At 46.2% G+C, this 21,072-nt stretch overlaps 2 protein-coding genes across 6 annotated transcripts; both read right to left on the bottom strand.

The window, feature by feature from the left end:
* Positions 1 to 303: 303 nt before the first annotated feature.
* On the bottom strand, positions 304 to 5,791 carry LOC109776913 (uncharacterized). 5 transcript variants are annotated; one of them, XM_045229513.1, is made up of 3 exons: positions 4,835 to 5,785; positions 4,534 to 4,759; positions 2,907 to 3,304 (listed from the first exon to the last, which is right to left on the bottom strand). In XM_045229513.1, exons 1-2 carry the CDS (start codon positions 5,680 to 5,682, stop codon positions 4,540 to 4,542), a joined length of 1,068 nt encoding a protein of 355 aa, XP_045085448.1. In that variant the 5' UTR covers positions 5,683 to 5,785; the 3' UTR covers positions 2,907 to 3,304; positions 4,534 to 4,539. The 5 variants fall into 5 exon arrangements, with proteins under 5 accessions (XP_040247523.1, XP_045085448.1, XP_020191169.1 ...); XM_040391589.3 differs by lacking the exon at positions 2,907 to 3,304 and adding an exon at positions 304 to 2,813 and having other exon boundaries at positions 4,534 to 5,785; XM_020335580.3 differs by having other exon boundaries at positions 4,534 to 5,791.
* A 5,251-nt stretch (positions 5,792 to 11,042) lies between these two features.
* On the bottom strand, positions 11,043 to 12,508 carry LOC109776900 (transcription termination factor MTEF18, mitochondrial). Its single transcript, XM_020335575.4, has one exon. The coding sequence runs from the start codon at positions 12,372 to 12,374 to the stop codon at positions 11,220 to 11,222; it is 1,155 nt and encodes a 384-aa protein (XP_020191164.1). The 5' UTR covers positions 12,375 to 12,508; the 3' UTR covers positions 11,043 to 11,219.
* Positions 12,509 to 21,072: the final 8,564 nt, after the last annotated feature.

Raw genomic sequence — 21,072 nt, 5'->3', positions numbered from 1 at the left:
TGGTACCAATTAAAAGGATCGATATAGTTGACTAGAGGAGGGGGTGAATAGGCAACTAACAATTTTTAGGTTTTCTTTACCAAATTAAACTTTGCATCAAAGTAGGTTGTCTAGATATGCAACTAGATGAGCAATCTATATGATGCAATAGCAATAAGCACACAAGCAAGCAAGGGATACAACGCAAATAAGCTTGCACAAGTAAAGGCACGAGATAACCAAGAGTGTAGCCGGTGAAGACGAGGATGTGTTACCGAAGTTCCTTCCTTTTGAAGGGAAGTACGTCTCCGTTAGAGCGGTGTGGAGGCACAATGCTCCCCAAGAAGCCACTAGGGCCACTGTATTCTCCTCACGCCCTCACACAATGCGAGATGCCGTGATTCCACTATTGGTGCCCCTATGACCGAACCTTTACAAACAAGGTTGGGGCAATCTCCACAACTTAATTGAAGGCTCCCAACGACACCATAAAGCTTCACCACAATGGACTATGGCTCCGCGGTGACCTCAACCGTCTAGGGTGCTCAAACACCCAAGAGTAACAAGATCCGCTAGGGATTAGTGGGGGGAATCAAATTTCTCTTAGTGGAAGTGTAGATCGGGGCCTTCTCACCCAATCCCGAGCAAATCAACAAGTTTGATTGGCTAGGGAGGGAGATCGGGCGAAAATGAAGCTTGGAGCAACAATGGAGCTTTTGGGGAAAGAGGTAGGTCAACTTTGGGGAAGAAGACCTCCTTATATAATGGGGGGAACAATCCAACCGTTACCCCCCACAACAGCCCCGTAGAGGGCGATACTACCGCTCCCCCGGGCGGTACTACCGTGGAGTCTGAAGGGCAGGAGAATGACAGACCCGAGCGGTACTGCCGCAGTGGTTGGGCGGTACTACCGCTCGTGAGCAGTACTGCCGCCCTACTACCGCTGCGAAGTACCGCACTATCCAACACAAAAAATGACCCCTCGAGTCGACGCGGTAGGGACCTAGTACCGTAGCGGTACTACAGATGAGGACCCACCAGCAGTACTACCGCTGCGGAGCGGTACTGCCGCTTGTGACCCCTAAGCGGTACTATCGCTGGGTACCGCGGTACTACCGCTGGGACCAGACTCAGCCCAAAGAGAAAGGAAGAAAACTCCAATGAAGCAGAAAGGCTCAGAGGGTGTAAAGAGGATGTGTACGTGTTGATTCCACCCTAGCCTTACCAAAGCGGACCCCCTCTTGATAGTATGGTGACTCCTACAAAACTAATCCACCAAACTAATTCGAAAGGACTACACCATCTTCGCTTCAAACTCCGAGGGAAGGGAATCGTCTCGTGCCAAAGGGATGAATCTCTGAAAAAACTCAATGCATACGATTAGTCCGCAAAAGTATTGTCATAAATCGCCAAAACATCTTAGGATAAATATGCCCTTACACTGAATTATAGGAGTATCTCTTCAGTAGGAGTCCTAAATTATTAATAGCTCAACTGCATGAGTACTTATTTGAAATCAATGGACCGCTACTATAGCTCTCAAGCATTAGGGTGGATCAAACTACTATAGATGAACACACCTGACTTTGCAAGAGAAGTAACAAGATACAATTTCGTTGTCATCTCATAAGCTAACAAATTGAGAACGGAAGTTTTGGATTATGAAGCACATACATGCCTGAATGAAAACACGAGTTCTGAAGCACACAAGCCGTGGAAGCAAAAGATAGCATGCACAAAAATTAAAAAAATATGCAGAATAGATTTAGCAATCTTCTCATGACAGAAAATTTCAGATTCGTTGCCATCCAGTAATATGCCCCATTTTGGGAGCGTATGGAGAAAACATAGTATAATATCTTCATAACGGTCAGTAGTAGAAGCTCGGCATAGTTCTGAAGATATATTTTTTCAACACTAAAAGATAAATCCCATATAATGGAAGCCAGTTTGCATTTGTTATTGCCTAAAGTAACTCTGGTTTGATATAGCATAGACTACAAATGTAACACCTGAGATCATCTAGGCAGACTGGATACCACGCTGAACCAAGAGTACATACTCTAGCCATTTGCTGGGCATAAATCATGACATAACAATGTAGATTCATTCACTGAAAGAAAAACTGAGGATTGCATTGAAAACTGCAATGGCTATCGAGAACATAGAGATACAGAGTGTGCAGATATACTCATCAATGATACTTGAAGATTTGCTGAATACTACAAAACATCACGTTCTTACCGTATTAGCATTAATGACCAACTTTGTTTTAAGATTCTTGTTCATTTTTCAGCTCTGATTCGAGTAAAACAAACATGGCTGTAGCATTTAAGCAGTTACTATAGATAGCTTCACTTGGGTGGCTCAAAGGTTCAGAGTTAACTAATCAGATCAGATTCAGATTCAGAGCACACACACTAATTGATTGTTTACATGCATGGATCTTTCAATTGGTTACGTCCAACATGTCTTAAGCAAAAATGCACGAAGCTCAATCTACAAATTAACCAAAGCACGAATGTTGGTGGTTCATTCAACTTGTTTATTTGTTCAGGTTGGCTCAGTTGAACTGACGAATCCAGCAGGCAGGCTGCAGCTACGCACGTGCCACCTTGCGTACTAACAATCTCTAGGACAATACTAGAAAGAAGGTTTACTGAAATTGAAAAATTCAAAAGGACAAAAATAGGGGCTTCTTCACGCAAGGCGTCAAGTCCACAAATACCTTCAGAATCACATATACGATAGCAGAGTCCGAGCGCCCTGCTTTGTCGATCTCCTGGAAGAACAAAAAGGGAACCATGCATCTGCATCCAGTTTCAGCACATCTTCTGAAAGAAAGAACGCGCCATCTACATTCAGTAAATCAGTATGCTCCTATAATTCCACAAGCTAGGCACCAGAGAAGGGACACACGACAGATGTTCATTTCAAATCAGATCTCTTTGCGATTAATCTCCTTTGTGTTACTGCAAGCACACAGTTGAGATCTCATTTCTTCCAACTTCTAAAGCCTAACATCAGGAACAGACAAATATGGACATCCCCACCACAGCTTGGGTCTTAATTTGAGGTACACAACATGTATACTATTCCTATGTTCTAAGTTCTGCAAGATCTATAATTATGCAATATCTAGACTTAGATTTAACTAAACAGGCGACGAAGAGATGACATTTGGTATAAATGAGAAAATTAGTGGGATAATCTCTTAGATGAGGTGACAGTCTTCATTCTTTCAGAGCCGAAAAAAATGAAACATGCTAAGTGTTCATTCTCTTTTCTCCAATGCCAGCATACACGTCTTTAGAAGAAATCATAGCTGACACAACAAAAGAAAATATAAAAGATCATCCAAAAAAAGCAAATACTGATATGGAATACAGATGCCTAAGCATCTATGTACATAGTGCTAATATGGAATAAAATTAGTAAAAAGGTACGACAGATAAATGACATAACCGATTTTAAGATTAACTTAACAAAAGTTCTGTTATATGAAATGCCCTCTGCTTTTCAGAAATTTGCCTCTGTAGCACAAATACTAGGGCCTCCAAAATGCCCGTTACATAGTTCTACATGGATAAGTCGATAACAAAAATGCTACTAGCCAACTAATGCACTATTCAGTTCTGACATCAGAAGCCATATGAAAAATATCAACTAGTAGGCCATCAATCAAAGAATATAAGGGGAAAAACTGATACAAACTACTGAGTAGTGCACAATGACTTGCTTTCACAACAGTTTTATAAGCAAAGCTACTGCTGGATGAACGAAGATTTTCATCTTAGAAGAACTAGAGCAAGCAACCAACATACTAGATCCAAACTGCATCCTTGGGAGTGACAAACATACTTTCATCCGGAGAAAATTTAAAAGTCCATGTCATCTTTGGCCAAAATGAGAACCTTCTTCGATGAAAAGATAGATTGAGGTGCACCTGAAAATGCTATGGTCATTTGAGAACATTTGCAGAATGTCCTGCTCTCACTCTCTTTAATTCCATTAGTTCTTAGAGAGACTTTTTTTAGCTCCATGAAACCACTTCTCCACTCTTGGACGCCGTCCATTTCAAACGTAATTTTGTGGGGATATGTGTCAGACAGTGCTTAGTACTCCCTGTGTAAAGAAATATAAGAGTGTTTAGATCACTAAAGTAGCGATCTAAACGCTCTTATATTTGTTTACGGGGGGAGTACTTTGCAGTGCTTTTTCTGACATGGTTCCTATCTTGAGGTGGAAATGAAGGGTATCCGTGGCTGGAGCAGCCGCTCCATGGTTTTCACAAAGATTCCCGTAAATCCAATATGTACGTCAAAGCAGTAGTACGATGCTTTCTTCTCTAATTGAATGTCATAATGAGAATTCCAATACTCTCAAATCAAATTGCCAATTTCATCCTAGACTAGCACCATCAAATCAGCATGTAACAAACATACTATAGATTATCAATAGCAGACAGCTACAATTCAGTTCGGCCAATAACACCAAATCAGGAATGAATAGCATAACGCAGAATGTAAGAAATTTGTTGTGCCGTACTGTTACCATTTTTCATGTAAATTTGAATCTAGTTGACACCTCCCCTCTGCAAGCGGCATCATAGTCTTCAGCAAGGTATGGTGCAACTTCCTTGTGAGGGCATATGTACTTGTCCACGAATACTTTCTCCATCACCATGACTGCAGAATAGTAGCTCCGGTTGTGATCCAGCAGTCCATTTTCCTTAAGAAACTTTACAACATAGTACCGGGGTATGATCCGGCCCTCCAGGCTGTACGTGAGCAATGCCGGATGATGAGCAATGTATGCTGGCTCAAACCCCACCTCAGAGATTAGGAACTCTGACCTGCTCTCCAGCATCTGGTTAGACCTCACCAGCACAATTGGAAGCTTGGACAAAGCAATGCCCACCTCGGCATCAGACCACCTGAACGTCTTCTTCAAGTGCTCCACTTTGGCGGCAATTTTCTCCTTGCTAAGGAATGCAACAGCCCGCAACGCGTGCCTGAACATCCGAGAGCCACAGGGCACACCAATACCTTGGGCGCGTGCCACCATTTCCCGCACGCACTCTACGTTTGAGGCGAGCAGCCATGGCTCGGCGATGCACAACTTGGCAATGTCACAGTCACCTAGCCCGCACTCTCGCAGGAACGAAACATTGGGCTTGACCACTGTATCAATGTTGGCTGAGAAAAAGCATGAGCCGCGCCTGAGAGCAGGGAGGAGGTTCTCAAAGGAGCCGAAGAGGTGCAGGAAGTACTGCAGATTTGAGACCATGGATCTACATCGGAATTTGTCACGGGAGAGCGAGACGAGGTGCGCGATGTCAGAACGTGACAGGCCGAGGCCGGTGAGCCCAGCGACGACGGGGGCCAGGGTTCTCTCCACTTTGGCGCAGAGGAACTGCGGGTCCTTGGCGACGAGGGCGGCGACGTCGGCGCCGGAGAGGCCGAGGCCGGCGAGGAAGGCGAGGACGGCGTCGGGATTGGCGGGGGACTTGAGGTGGGAGAGCTTGGCGGAGGCCTTGAGGGCCTGCGGTCGGGTGAGGCCGCAGGTGGCGACGAGATACTCCTCCACGGCGAAGCTAGGGTTCGGGGAGACGGCGGAGAAGAGGCGGCTGAGGTGGGAGATGGGAGAGGCGGGGGAAGACGAGAGGAGCTGGGAGAGGACGGTGTGGCGGAGCCGGAGCATGGCGGCGCCGCCGCGGAGGAGGAGATCGACGGGGCGGCGGCGGCGGCGGCGGCGGCGAGGGAATGGGGAAGTGATTTGCGTGGGTCTGATCTGATCTTCTGGTTCGACCCAACCCAGGTGAGCTCCTTTCCCTCGAAAAAAGAAAGAAAAGAAAAACAGGTGGGCTCCCACCCGTCAGTCTCATGCCACGTCATGTTTTATTGCTTCTTTCTTTTTATCGCTTCGTTCAAGAATGAGGAAAAATAGGTTGGAGAACATAACAACATGATAAATATGACAAGGAGATTATCGAGTTCAGAATACTCCAACATCCAAGTTCATAATCGAAACTCGTCAAATGAATCAAAATTACGGATACTGACACATTCACCTAAAAAAATAGTGTGGATAATATAGAGGAATCGCTGGGTACCAATAAATTATTTCCAGCAGCAGCGACAAACATGATAGTAGGAGGGACGGGCCTTGTCACCTCTTTGTGCATATAAATTGGATCTCTCGAGTGCCTATGATCGTGTCGGTTGAGACTTTTTGGAAGGTGCTTTAGTTAAATGGGGTTTTTCCGCACGGTGGATTTCTTTTGTTATGGCTTGTGTGAGATCTGTAAAGTATTCAGTAAAAATCAATGGGAAGATATTGAATTCCTTCATACCTAAAAGGGGTCTTCGCCAAGGTGATCCCTTGTCACCTTTCTTATTCCTATTTGTTGTTGATGCCTTATCTGCTCTGGTACATAAGCCTGTGGAGAAGGAGGGCTTCAAGGGTGTGGCAATATGTCGAAGGGCGCCCACTATCACCCATTTATTATTTGCAGATGATTCCCTTTTATATTTTGAAGCCTCACAACATCATGCAATGTTAGTTAAAGGTTTGTTGAACACTTATTCTTCATCGACAGGGCAACTCATAAACCCCTCAAAGTGTTTCATCCTCTTTTCTGACAATTGTCCTGGTGCGGTGGTGGAGAACGTGAAAGGAATTCTTGACATATCTCAACAAGTGTTTGACCCCGAAATTTTGGGACTACCGGTTCTAGATGGGAAAATGAATAAAGGTATGTTTGAAACAGTTCAGGCGAGTCTAAGCAAAGAGGCTAGTTGATTGGAGTGAGCAATACATGTCAGTTGGCAACAAGGAGTTATTAATTAAAGCAGTTGCACAGGCTATTCCCACATATGTAATGAGTATGTTCTAGTTGCCGGCATCGGTTTGTAATGATCTCACACGAATGATGCGGCAGTATTGGTGGGGGTGGAAAAAGGGAAAAGAAAGATTGTCCTCCTCCTCGGGATACTCCAACTTTGAGTCTGTCTCCGAGGGTTCCTTCCATGACCTCGATAAAGTTAGGGTCATCGGAAGTGTAGGGGGCAGGAGGGCTACATCAGCGCACCTGAACCCTCGCTTGACATTCCTGGAAGTCATGGCAAAAGAATATTTTATGCTCCAAAAATGCTAGCTTTGAAAACATTTTGGAGTGTTGATTTTGTTTTTTTGCCATCACTTGCACAAAAGTTATTTCATGCTGAAATTTGTCAGGCATACAAAACATCTGTCAAAGTTTACAAAAAAAAAAGGATTTGTGGTAGATCTTTTTACTATTATTTTCGATTTTACTGTTGATCAATGAGCATTTGAGCTCGGAGTCAGAAAAGGAGTTCCGGTTGCATTGTTTCTTCATGAGAAAAAAAATGTGAGCATGTACCCAATTACAGTGAGTCAAATAAGAGCAGCGACGAGCTGTTGTATGTATCATGGGGGCAACAGAAAAGAAAAGTGGAGCCCGTCACATACCACTCCAGGCAAGATTTTGGTTATTCAACGGCCAACACACTCCCACCTAAAGTAAATTATCTGAACATATATATTGGGTGCCATCTTCTCAGCTCAAAATTAAACTGCTCTCAATAATCCGCAAGCAAATCAAAATCAAAATCAAAATCAAAATCGAAAACTTTGGAAGTCTGGCTGGCTGACTGCAATATGGCAATGACCATGAGATACATCTTTATCTTCATTTCAGACAGTGTAAAACCCACAAGTAGTACTAGGGGTGGGGGCACTTGGCTAAATATGGCAATGACACAGAATATAAGAAGAGCCTGCATCTGACTTCGAGAGGGGATATTTTCCCCGAAACGAACATCGGATTCAAAATCCTCTTACAAGATGAAAACAGCTTAGTTAGTGCCATCTCTGGACCGTTTGTATCCTATTACCAAGAATTCAAATGAGAGTCAGATGTGCAAAGGTTACCCAAATAGTCAAAATCATCCCATAAATGGTGCTACGAAAATGACAGGTCTAATTTATGTTACTCAACGGAAGAAGGAAAAGTAAGTTTTGCAAGGTTCCACCGTCTCATATTGCCAGAAGACGAGTTAGACATTCAGCTACCTCATAATACCAATCTATAATTTGAGATACTACTGGGTATAAGCCAACTCAGTAATCTTTTGAATCCTTGAAAGGAGCCATTTTAAATTGTAGCCCAAATGGGGACCGTGAAACAGGTTGAAACCAGTAGCCGGTAGTTGCAGGTAATAGTTCAGTTCAGAAACCAGTACAGTTCAACGGAGGGGAAATGTAGAATCAGAACCTATGATATGGCCAGGCAATACTACCAACCATAATTATATACAAAAACAAGTCTAATGCGTCCGTCATAACCATTCAGAAACGGCAATCGTATCAGAAGTATTAGTTTGCTTGCACTATATGACACCATCACAACACAAGGGTGGATTAAGTAGAACACGCATTATGGGCATCTTCCTTCTGATGAAAATTCCGAATGTAAAATTATAGGAAAGGGGTGGATTAAGTAGAACAGTAATATAAGTACAACTATGACTGCAACAAAATAAAGCATGAAACATAGTACCTCTCATGATGGGTCAGACGCAAAAGGTCGTGTATGTATCATGGGGGCAACAGAAAAGAAAAGTCGAGCCCATCACAGACCAGGCAAGATTTTGTTTATCCAACGGCCAACACACCGCCACCTAAAATAATAACAGAACATATATTGGGTGCCATCTTCTCAGCTCAAAATTTGCTAGTTAATCAAACTGCTCTCGATAATCCGCAAGCAAATCAAAATCAAAATTGAAAACTTTGGGAGTCTGACTGCAATATGCGCCTGCAGTGTGCCCTGGACTGAAGTTGATCCTCTGCCTCGTTTTAGGCGCCCTGCGTCTGCACCCAGTTTTAGATCATCTTCTCCTGGTAGATCAGTAAATCGAAAACTTCAGGAGATATAGCTTATCGAGATGATAAATTAATATGCTACTGCTACCCATCGACCCATCGACCACTTGCTCTATAGCTTATCGAGATGATAAACTAATATGCTACTGCTACCCCATGAGATACATCTTTATCTTCATTTCAGACAGTGTAAAACCCGGCCACAAGTAGTACTGGGGGTGGGGGACACTCGGCTAAATATGGCAATGACACAGAACATAGGAAGAGCCTGCATCTGACTTCGTGGGGGGATATTTTCACCGCAACAAACATTGGATTCAAAATCCCCCATATGAGCACCACTTCTCTTACAAGATGAAAACAGCTTAGTTACTGCCATCTCTGGACCGTCTGTATCCTACTACCAAGAATTCAAACGAGTCAGATGTGCAAAGGTTACCGAAATAGTCAAAAATCACCCCATAAATGGTGCTGCGAAAATGACAGGTCTAATTTATATGTTACTCAACGAAAGAAGAAAAAAATAAGTTTTGCAAGGTTCCACCGCCTCGTAGTGCTAGAAGACGAGTTAGGCATTCAGCTACCTCATAATACCAATCTATAATTTGAGATACTACTGGCACTGGGTATAAGCCAACTCAGTAATCTTCTGAATCCTTGAAAGGAACCATTTTAAATTGTAGCCCAAATGGGGACCGTGAAACAGGTTGAAACCAGTAGCCGGTAGGTGCAGGTAATAGTTCAGTTCAGAAACCAGTACAGTTCAACGGAGGGGAAATGTAGAATCAGAACCTATGACATGGCCAGGCAATAATACCAAACATAATTATGAAAAAGCAAGTCTACTGCATGCGTCACAACCGTTCAGAAATGGTAATCGTATCAAAAGTATTAGTTTGCTTGCACTATATGACATCATCACAACACAAGGGTGGTTAAGTCAAACATGCATTATGAGCAAAGGGGAACATGCTTACAGGCACACAATAGAACGGTAATATAAGTACAACTATGACTGCAACAAAATGAAGCATCAAACAAAGAAAGTACCTCTTGTGATGAGTCAGACCCAAAAGGTGCGAGTACTTTCCCATTTTGCTGACACAGTATCTTCAACAGGGAGATAAGCAACTTGTGGTATTCACTCGTGGAAGATTCATACCATGTAGTCATCTCATCGAGCCCCTTTGTTTACATTCTTTGATGTAACACTTCCACCAACAAGAGGACCAGGAAGTAACTAAGTGCACTACTCTCAGTGGTCCTTGAAGCAAATAAAGAGAAAAAGACAACTAAAGTGTTAACTGCAACGGCAACCTGATAACTCCAGGAGTTCATGTTTACACTGTATGTGTGGATACATTGGGGTTTACTTGTGTGGCATAAAATGGACCCAGTGTCTCTCGAACTTCAGTCCTAACAGTCATCTAGATATATAATACATTTAACATTATAATTAATATTGTGAAGGAAACAACATGACCTATCTTTTTGTGCTTGATAAAGCTTAAGTAATACAAGGCTTTCAAAAGGTGATAAATTTTTTGAAGTAGCCGTAAAACTGCCAAGTACTTTCAGAACATGAACAACATTATTCAATTTCGAGATCAGATGTCCCTAGAAAAATTTAAGCCAATAGGCCATCCAAAAACATAGAGCGAGAAAAAAAAAGGTGATACAAAGTACTAGTAGTAAACAATGACCTGCTTTCTTGTACAGTAAATATCTTATAAACAGAGCAACTGCAGGGAAACGAAGACTTTCAGCTTAGAAGAACTAAAGAGGAAGGAACCAACAGAGTAGTTCAAAACTACATCCTCGGCAGTAATCTACACATTGTGGCCATCAACAACTCCACAATTGTTTCCGCCATCCAAATGGAAATTTTGAGACTTCAATTAATAATGAACAAAATGGGAACATTTTTCATGGAAAGGTAGTTGAAGATTTGCACTGAAAACTGCAATGGTCGTTGAGAACATAACGACATACTCTATCGCTGATATTTGAAACCATTTGCAGAAATGCCCTGATCTCCCACTCTTAGTTCCATTATGTGTGTCAACATGGTACGAGGAACATGTTCACCGTAGTGCGATGCTTCCTTCTCTACTGGAATGGTGTGATAGACATACAAAGAAGTCACAATCAAATTATCAGTTTCATATGGAATTAGCGACACTAAATTGACATGTACCAGACATACTAGAGCAGACAACAAACATCCAATTAGGCAAATAACACCGAAACAGAAATTACTAGCTCACTGCACAGAGCGTAAACTTTGTTGCGTCATACACAGTTACCAATTCTCATAGCCCGCTCTTGGTTTATGTAAATCTGAAACTGGAAGGCACTTCCCCTCTGCAAGCTGCTGCATAGTCTTCAGCAAGGTGTGGTGCAGCTTCCTTGTGAGGGCATATGAACTTCTCCACAAATTCTTTCTCACTGATCATGACTGCTCTATAATAGTCCCGGCCGCGATCCAGCAATCCGCTTTCCTTGAGAAACTTTACGACGTAGTGCCGGGGTCTGAGTCGGACTTCCAGGCTGTACGTGAGCAATGCCGGACGATGAGCAATGTATGTCGGTTCCAGCCCGACCTCAGAGATGAGGAACTCTGACTTGCTCTGCAGCATCTGGTGAGACCCCGTCAGCACACATGGATGCTTGGAGACAACAACGCCGACCTCAGCATCTGACCACATAAATGTCTTCTTCAAGTGCTCCACTTGGTTGGTGATCTTTTCCTTGCTGAGGGGCGCAACAGCATGCAACGCGTGTCTGAACATCTTACAGCCACGAGGCACACCAATACCTTCAGCGTGTGCCACCATTGCCCGGATGCGCTCCATGCTGGAGGGGAGCAGCCATGGCCGAGCGATGCACAACTTGACAATGTCGCAATCACTTAGCCCGCACTCCCGAAGGAACGCGGAATTGGGTTTGACCACCCGCTCGAGGTCGGCCGAGAGAAGGCCGGCGCCGCGCTTGAGCACCCGGAAGAGGTCCTCGGAGGAGCCGAAGAGAGGCAGGTAGTAGTGCAGCTTGGAGAGGATGGATCTACTGCGGAAGCAGGCGCGACTGAGCGAGACTAGGCGGGCGATCTCAGAATGCGACAGACCGAGAGCGGTGAGCCCGATGACGATGGGGGCCAGAGTTTTCTCCACTTTGGCGCAGAGGAACAGCGGGTCGTTGACTACGAGGGCGGCGACGTCGGCGGCGGAGAGGGCGAGGCCGGCGAGGAAGGCGAGGACGGCGTCGGGCTTGGAAGGGGACTTGAGGTGGGAGAGCTTGGCCGAGGCCTTGAGGGCCTGGGGTCGGGTGAGGCCGCAGGTGGAGACGAGGTAGTCCTCCACCGCGAAGCTAGGGTTCGGGGAGACGGCGGGCGCGGCGGCGGAGATGAGGCGGCTGAGGTGGGAGATGGGAGAGGCGGGGGAAGACGAGAGGATCTGGGAGAGGAGGCTGCGACGGAGCCGGAGCATGGCGCCGCGGCGGCGCGGTGGCGCCGGCGGCGAGGGAATGGGGAACGACGGCCGGGGGCGAATGCGAGAGCCAGAGGATTTGCGTGGTCTCTTCTTTTTTTCCTTTTTTTTTTTTGAGAGAGAGAAGAATGGTCTGGTCTGGTCTTGTTCGACCTTGATGCTGACAAGGTGACCCCACGCGCTGATGGGCTGGGCTGGGCTGGGCTGCAGTGAATAGTTTTTGGTTCTCCTAAAAAAGACAACTACCCGTCAAAAAAAAGACAACTGAATTTATTCTTTGTTTTTCTTTCAATGACACAAAAACTGATGCACTTCCATCCGTCGAATCAAGATTTTAAGAGTTCTTTGCCCTTAATTCGACCTGAATGTGAATTTTACAAGACCACCCTCTAGTACTTTCTTGCCGCATTGTTTCAAGAACTAGGTACGATTCCTATTCGCCTCTCAAGACCTAAAAGTATTGTTATCTTCTGCCACTTGCTCTTTCCCCGGGGATCTAGTTGGTCTCAATATCTTCAAATCATTCCAAAAAAATTGTTTAGCTCAATATCCAAAAAGAGAAGTTGGAGACATGCATCTAGCTCACTGGAGGAAGTTTGTTTTTTGACCAAACTCTACACTTTTTTTATTGACATATGTGCATTATCTATACAATCACATGATTCTCAGGAAAAAAAATCTATACAACCACATTAGTTGTTTCCTATTTTGCCTAGGAGTCAAGGAATCATCATTGACTAGAAGGGTAGGGCGAACTTTGTTGCGCCATTCATGTTGTTGGATTTTCATTATTCTTTTACTGCGCATGTTTCAAAATATAAGGTGGTGTACTCCCTCTGTAAAAGAAATCAAAGCACCCTTATATTTCTTTACAGAGGGAGTATTAGCTTTTTTTAAGTCAAACCTCTTTAAGTCTCACCAAATTTATTGGAAAATATATTAATATGCATAATATCAAATTAGTATCATTAGATTCATCATGAAATGAATTTACATTTTTTTAGCATTGTGGATACCAATATTTTTCACCCCGAACTTGGTCAAAGTTAAATAAATTTGACTTTTCGAAAAAACAAATACACCTTATATTTTGGAACGGAGGGAGTATTTGGTTTGGCTAGGGGGAGATGATCGAGCTTGTTTTTCATTTTATTTATAATATAGTGTTTTGGTGGGCCTTTCGCGCTGTAATTTTGTGTTATCTGCTAATCAACTAATACTTATGTGGGGAAATTTTGTGCACTGCTGTCTGCATGCAATATTTTTCATATGTTTTTATATGCCGGTTGCTCCCGATTAATTTTTAAAATCATTAACCCGGTCAAAATCATGAATCAAATCTGAAATTGGATACCTCAACTGAATGAAAAAGCTTAAAAATTAAGGACCACAATGAATTAAAAGAATTCAATAAAAGAGTTTCTTAAGAAATTGTTGACCCGGTCAAAATCAAATGACCCAATTCCCAATTGAGTCCTCAATTGATTTTTTTTTGAACAAACTAAGGGTCCAGAAGGACCCCCAAGCTGCATTGAGTCCTCAATTGATTGTGATGCTAAAAAATTAGGGAGCATAGAGTAATACTTGTTCTGTTGACCTAATTCTGCCTTCTAAACATAAACAGAATCTCACATTAGCATTGCTTTTCACATAAATTAAACAAACTCAACAAAGTGGTGTAGATACTCCAATTTCCTAACTCCGAAATTACTTGCCAGGATTTTGAAACAAATTCTTTGTCTTGTGCAGTGTGGAGCCAATCAAACCAAAACCATGAATAATCACCAAATCCCGATGCACTCGCTGCGTGTTATCGGACCATGCATCCTGATAGAATTATTCAACATATTAAATAAATAGGGAGAGATTTAAGATCTTCCTCACCAAACATCCACTGATACTCGGAGTTCCTTCCATGAAAGACATAAGTACCTGTCCGCGGTTTTGCCAAAGTTTGGTTCGAAAAACAATTTCTCTTCTGTGCAATTTTCCTGCCAGTGACACCACCCTATTCTCAGCCATAGGATGCACCAAAGCAGATGGTATTAGTATTGGATCATTAAAATGGTCATTCATGTTTGTCTATTTAAGAATTAAAATATTTCCACCATTTAAATTTTGAAGAACACAGAAAATGCCTCATAATGGATCACCCCGCCCTCATAAATCTAATGGCATTTGACAAGGGACGCAAATGTGCAGCAAGGTCAAAACCTGGGACTACCTGAAAACGGTCCCACACTTCGGGTAACAATCAGAATAGTAGGCATTTCATTGCAAGAACATAATAACTGTATCGATATTTTGAAATTGGGATACTGTCAGGGAGTCTCCAGCTATCAAATATGCCTGCTCCTTTCTCTTTTAAAAGGGTAAATGGAGTGCATATCTGGTGACAATATGCTGATTCTAAGAACAACTATCTCTAGAAAGGAAATCTAAAAACTTGTTCTGGCATGTAGCATCAGTGATATAGAGAGGATGATGAGCGGTCACCCAAAATCAGTATTAGTATAAATGGTACTCCCTCCGTTCGGAACTAAAACCATATCAGTTAGGTAATAATGTATAATGATAGGCTCTAGCTGTTTCATCATGAACCGCATTAAAAACCTAAAAATATGTGATCCTGTAAACTAATAGGATATTTATTCGATATTATAGCACCTAAGAACCTAAAGCAATCTGCTTTGTCTTGCAGCTGAATGAAGCATGGTTCTTGAGAAGATCAGATTGTGCTATCACCTATCAGTCACCTCCCTGTATAATAAACATGCTGAGATAAGCCTACAATTCAAAGCTAGCACTTTGGAGGTGCGCAATAGGAAAGAAACGTGAGGGGGGGGGGGGGGGCACACCCCGGAGACGCGTGCCGGGCGTTTGCACCCGCCACAACACTTCCAGACTTATGAGAGGCCGCCTACGCAAGATTTGGCGGCATGCTAGCCCCCGGAGGCCGCCGGCCACAGTCGTAGACACGCGAAGAGCAATCCGCGTAGAGGGAATTGTCCAGATACTACTCCATCACGAACAATTATGAAAAATTACCATCAGTCCTACAGCACATGTGCCCACGTCGTGTAAAAAACTCATGATTTTATCACGCTCCGAGTATTTAATAATATTCACGCCGCATCGTTACCGCAGAACATCTACTACCGTGTCATCGCCGTTCGTGAGGGGGGCACACCCCGGAGACGCGTGCCGCCTCTTCAGACATGCCACCACACCACCCCGCATGTATGAGGGCCCGGTGCGACGCTCGGGTGGCATTGCTACCCCCCAGGGCCCCCGTCCCGCCTAAACCTGTAGCGTTTGACCACGGGATCTAGCCCTTTGACTTTGCACGGACGGGCTTTGAGCAGTGGACCTATCCACCCGGTTGTGGTAGGTCAGCCCATAGGAACACTTTGGAGCAACATCCGGGCCAGACCCACAGCAAGATCCCCTCCGTGTAGACCCGACGCGTCCGTTTCCCCCCTCCAGGTGCCGGCGGCGGCGCTGTCCGTGAGGGGGGGGCACACCCCGGAGACGCGTGCCGGGCGTTTGCACCCGCCACAACACTTCCAGACTTGTGAGAGGCCGCCTATGCAAGATTTGGCGGCATGCTAGCCCCCGGAGGCCGCCGGCCACAGTCGTAGACACGCGAAGAGCAATCCGCGTAGAGGGAATTGTACAGATACTACTCCATCACGAACAATTATGAAAAATTACCATCAGCCCTACAACACATGTGCCCACGTCGTGTAAAAAATTCATGATTTTATCGCGCTCCGAGTATTTAATAATATTCACGCCACATCGTTACCGCAGAACGTCTACTACCGTGTCATCGCCGTTCGTGAGGGGGGGGGCACACCCCGGAGACGCGTGCCGCCTCTTCGGACTTGCCACCACACCACCCCGCATGTATGAGGGCCCGGTGCGATGCTCGGGTGGCATTGCTACCCCCCCAGGGCCCCCGTCCAGCCTAACCCTGTAGCGTTTGACCACGGGATCTAGCCCTTTGACTTTGCACGGATGGGCTTTGAGCAGTGGACCTATCCACCCAGTTGTGTTTGGTCAGCCCATAGGAACACTTTGGAGCAACATCCGGGCCAGACCCACAGCAAGATCCCCTCCGTGTAGACCCGGCGCGTCCGTTTCCCCCCTCCAGGTGCCGGCGGCGGCGCCGTCCGTGAGGGGGGCACACCCCGGAGACGCGTGCCGGGCGTTTGCACCCGCCACAACACTTCCAGACTTGTGAGAGGCCGCCTTCGCAAGATTTGGCGGCATGCTAGCCCCCGGAGGCCGCCGGCCACAGTCGTAGACACGCGAAGAGCAATCCGCGTAGAAGGAATTATTCAGATACTACTCCATCACGAACAATTATGAAAAATTACCATCAGTCCTACAGCACATGTGCCCACGTCGTGTAAAAAACTCATGATTTTATCGCGCTCCGAGTATTTAATAATATTCAAGCCGCATCGTTACCGCAGAACGTCTACTACAGTGTTATCGCCGTTCGTGAGGGGGGGGGCACACCCCGGAGACGCGTGCCGCCTCTTCGGACATGCCACTACACCACCCCGCATGTATGAGGGCCCGGTGCGATGCTCGGGTGGCATTGCTACCCCCCAGGGCCCCCGTCCCGCCTAACCCTGTAGCGTTTGACCACGGGATCTAGCCCTTTGACTTTGCACGGACGGGCTTTGAGCAGTGGACCTATCCACCCGATTGTGGTAGGTCAGCCCATAGGAACACTTTGCAGCAACATCCGGGCCAGACCCACAACAAGATCCCCTCCGTGTAGACCCGACGCGTCTGTTTCCCCCCTCCAGGTGCCGGCGGCGGCGCCATCCGTGAGGGGGGGCACACCCCGGAGACGCGTGCCGGGCGTTTGCACCCGCCACAACACTTCCAGACTTGTGAGAGGCCGCCTACGCAAGATTTGGCGGCATGCTAGCCCCCGGAGACCGCCGGCCACAGTCGTAGACACGCGAACAGCAATCCGCGTAGAGGGAATTGTTCAGATACTACTCCATCACGAACAATTATGAAAAATTACCATCAGTCCTACAGCACATGTGCCCACGTCATGTAAAAAACTCATGATTTTATCGCGCTCCGAGTATTTAATAATATTCACGCCGCATCGTTACCGCAGAACGTCTACTACCGTGTCATCGCCGTTCGTGAGGGGGGCACACCCGGAGATGCGTGCCGCCTCTTCGGACATGCCACCACACCACCCCGCATGTATGAGGGCCCGGTGCGACGCTCGGGTGGCATTGCTACCCCCCAGGGCCCCCGTCCCGCCTAACCGTGTAGTGTTTGACCACGGGATCTAGCCCTTTTACTTTGCACGGACGGGCTTTGAGCAGTGGACCTATCCACCCGGTTGTGGTAGGTCAGCCCATAGAAACACTTTGGAGCAACATCCGGGCCAGACCCATAGCAAGATCCCCTCCGTGTAGACCCGACGCGTCTGTTTCCCCCCTCCAGGTGCCGGCGGCGGCGCCGTCCGTGAGGGGGGGGGCAAACCCCAGAGACGCGTGCCGGGCGTTTGCAACCGCCACAACACTTCCAGACTTGTGAGAGGCCGCCTACACATGATTTGGCGGCATTGCTACCCCCCTGGGCCCCCGTCCCGCCGTGTAGACCTCACGGGCGTCACTGCCGCCATGTCTCAGAGGGGGAAACGGCCACCACAGCTTACACACGAGAAACTGACAAAAAGTAATAATTGAATTTATAAAAAACACCGGCATCCATCATGGAAAATGGACTATCACGGTGAAACCTTCAGACCCGGGCACCGGGCTGGTAACTGAACGTTTCACCGTAATTGTCCATTTTCTTAACAGAAGTCTAATGAATACTGGAGCTCACGTCGTATGGATTAGCCAACTATTTAAACAGGTCATGTTGCTTGTCTTTGGGCCAGGTGGGACTATTTTTTACATTATGCTGAGAGTCACACATATGCCGCAAAAAAGGAAAGTATCTATGCCGACGGCTTAGCCGTCGGCATAGCAACGCACATGGCCACGGATCGATGACGTGGCAAAGGGCCAGGCCTATGCCGACAGCCAGGCCGTCGGCATAGGTTGACCTTATCCGCTGCGGTTCGCCCCCGACCACCCATTCCCCATCCCCCCCTTTCCCCCGACCCACACCCGCGCCGCCGCCCACCACCTCCGCCGCCCGCCCTGAGCACGCCACCGGCGGCCCCGAGCCCACCGCCGCCCGCGCCGCCCGGAGCCCGCCGCCGCCCGTGCCTCCCCGCCCCGAGCCCTCCGCCGCCTCGCCCCGAACCCGCGCCGCCCCTTCCCGACCCCGCGCCGGCTGCCCACACTGACCCTGCGCCGCCCCGCCCCGATCCTGCGCCGCCCCGCCCCTCCCCGACCCCGCGCCGGCCGCCCCGCCCCGACCTCGCGCCGGCCGCCCCACCCCGACCCCGCGCCTCCCCGCCCCAACTCCGGTCGGCCCTCTCGAAGGTGAAAATTTTATATATTTTTTAGTGTTTTTTAGTAATTTTGTAGCTAGTTAGATAGATAGTTAGATAGGTATTTAGGTAGGTATTTAGATAGGTATTTAGATAGTTAGATACATAGTTAGATAGATAGTTATATAGATAGTTAGATAGGTAGATAGTTAGATAGTTAGATAGTTAGATAGATAGATAGATAGTGAGATAGGTAGTAAAAAAATTTGGTTAGATGAGATGCTATATGTTGCATATCTCGAAAAAAAATTGGTTCGATGAGATGAATCAATGATTATGATGAGTAGGTGATAATGATGATGATGAATATGTGATGACGATGATGAATATATTGTTAATGTTGTTAGTTTTTTTTCCTACATGATGCAAAAATAAATGAATGCATGTTTAAATGTTTTAAATATGCTCTATGAGTTGTGATGTTCTATTTTTTTGTCGCGATGGAATTTGCAGGCTTTGTGGTTTCGCATTTCATCGGAGTGACCGTTGTCCGACGCGTTGGTCCCCCTGATCATCCCTCTGCTGTTCGACTACTTCCTCTACAGCCGAGGGTGAGCTACAAGTCCATCTCCTCCATTTTTTTCATATCACTAGATTTCATTCTCAAGTCAACTGGCGTAACCTAGGCGTCTCCCGTCCGAAAGGGTTGCATCGATAAATATGCATTCAATTGCATATTTATCACCGCAGCTCTTTCGGATTGTCCAGCGTTTTCCATGGACAGCCCGAGGATGTGTAGATTGGGTATGTTCTCCATGTTCTACCCCGTTTCGAGACATGATTTTGGTGGCGCCTCCCCATTGTTCTCCGGAGCACATTCTCTCGGCTATTTGCCGAGACGTGTATCTGGAGAACAGCGGGGAGGTGCTGCCGAAATTTTGTCTCGGAACGGGGTAGAATGGAGAACGTACTCAATCTACACATCCTCGGGTGGGATTAGGACCCATCTTTACCTATTAGAGATGTAGGTGGATTCAACGCGGTAGAAACTAAAAATTTGATGTGATTAATTTAAGTGAATCCTTAATTATGTTGTGTGGCTTGCAAAAAAGCAGAGGATGGCAGATAATCAGTGGATGTACAGTGGTTTTATCCATCGGAATCGATTAACATCAGAGTGGATCGCGAAAACCGATGTGTATTTGAAGGAGATATTCCGTCGTCCAATGAGAATTATCCCACCATGCCCCTGTGCGAGATGTGCCAGACGTCACCGTAGAAATCAGATGGACATGAGTGAGCACCTTCGCACGCACGGATATATGCCAAACTTTGACATGCCGCCGATAAACATAGCCGAGCAGGACTGTGGTAGAGAGGAGGTGATGCGACAACGCATCGATGGATATGAGGACGACGGGGTCAGGGACATGCTAGATGATGTCATTGTTGCAGAAACGTTAAATGCGACACCTTCAGAGAATGAACCGGAGGAGCCGGAGGCAACCGCAAAGGCCTTCTTGGAGGGCTTGGCCTCGTCGAAGAAACCTCTTTATGCGGGTGCGAAAATATCTCAGCTGGATGCCATCTCTCAACTGATTGCAGTCAAGGCTGAGTACGGCTGTAGCCAGAAATGCTTCGAAGCATTCCTGGGAGTATGGGCTAACAGCCTCCCTGAGGGTCATGAACTGCCGAAAAGCATGTACGATACAAAGAAAATCATGAAGGCACTCTCTATGGATTATGAGAAAATAGATGTTTGCCCAAAGAATTGCCTTTTGTTTAGGCACGAGTATGCGGATGACAAGTACTGTAGGAAGTGCGGTTCGTCTCGGTACATTGAGGTGGTCGGTGAGGATGGTGAGAAAAAGCAGCTAACCATCCCCGTTAAGGTTCTTCGGTATCTTGATTTTATAAAAAGACTGCAGCGCCTTTTCATCACGAAGGAGTCTGCCAAAATGATGAAGTGGCACAAGGAAGGTATAAGGTACAATCCAAAAAAATCGTACATCCATCGGAAGGGGAAAAATGGAAGTCGTTCGATGAAGAATACCCCGAGGAAGCAGCCGAGGCTGGGAATGTAAGAATAGCCATATCAGGTGATGGGTTGAATCCATATGGTATGTCGTCTAATCCATACAACTGCTGGCCCGTGTTTGTAATTCCGCTCAATCTTCCTCCCGGTGCCCTAATGTAACGGAAGACCATGTTCTTGTCGCTCATCATTCCGGGGCCTGAATACCCGGGGAAGCAATTGGGTGTGTTTAT

This window comes from Aegilops tauschii, chromosome 6 (assembly GCF_002575655.3).
Source record: "Aegilops tauschii subsp. strangulata cultivar AL8/78 chromosome 6, Aet v6.0, whole genome shotgun sequence".
In the NCBI taxonomy this organism is placed as follows: Eukaryota; Viridiplantae; Streptophyta; class Magnoliopsida; order Poales; family Poaceae; genus Aegilops; species Aegilops tauschii.
The sequence above is the reverse complement of the archived record's forward strand: the minus strand, read 5'-3'. Positions and strand labels throughout refer to the sequence as shown.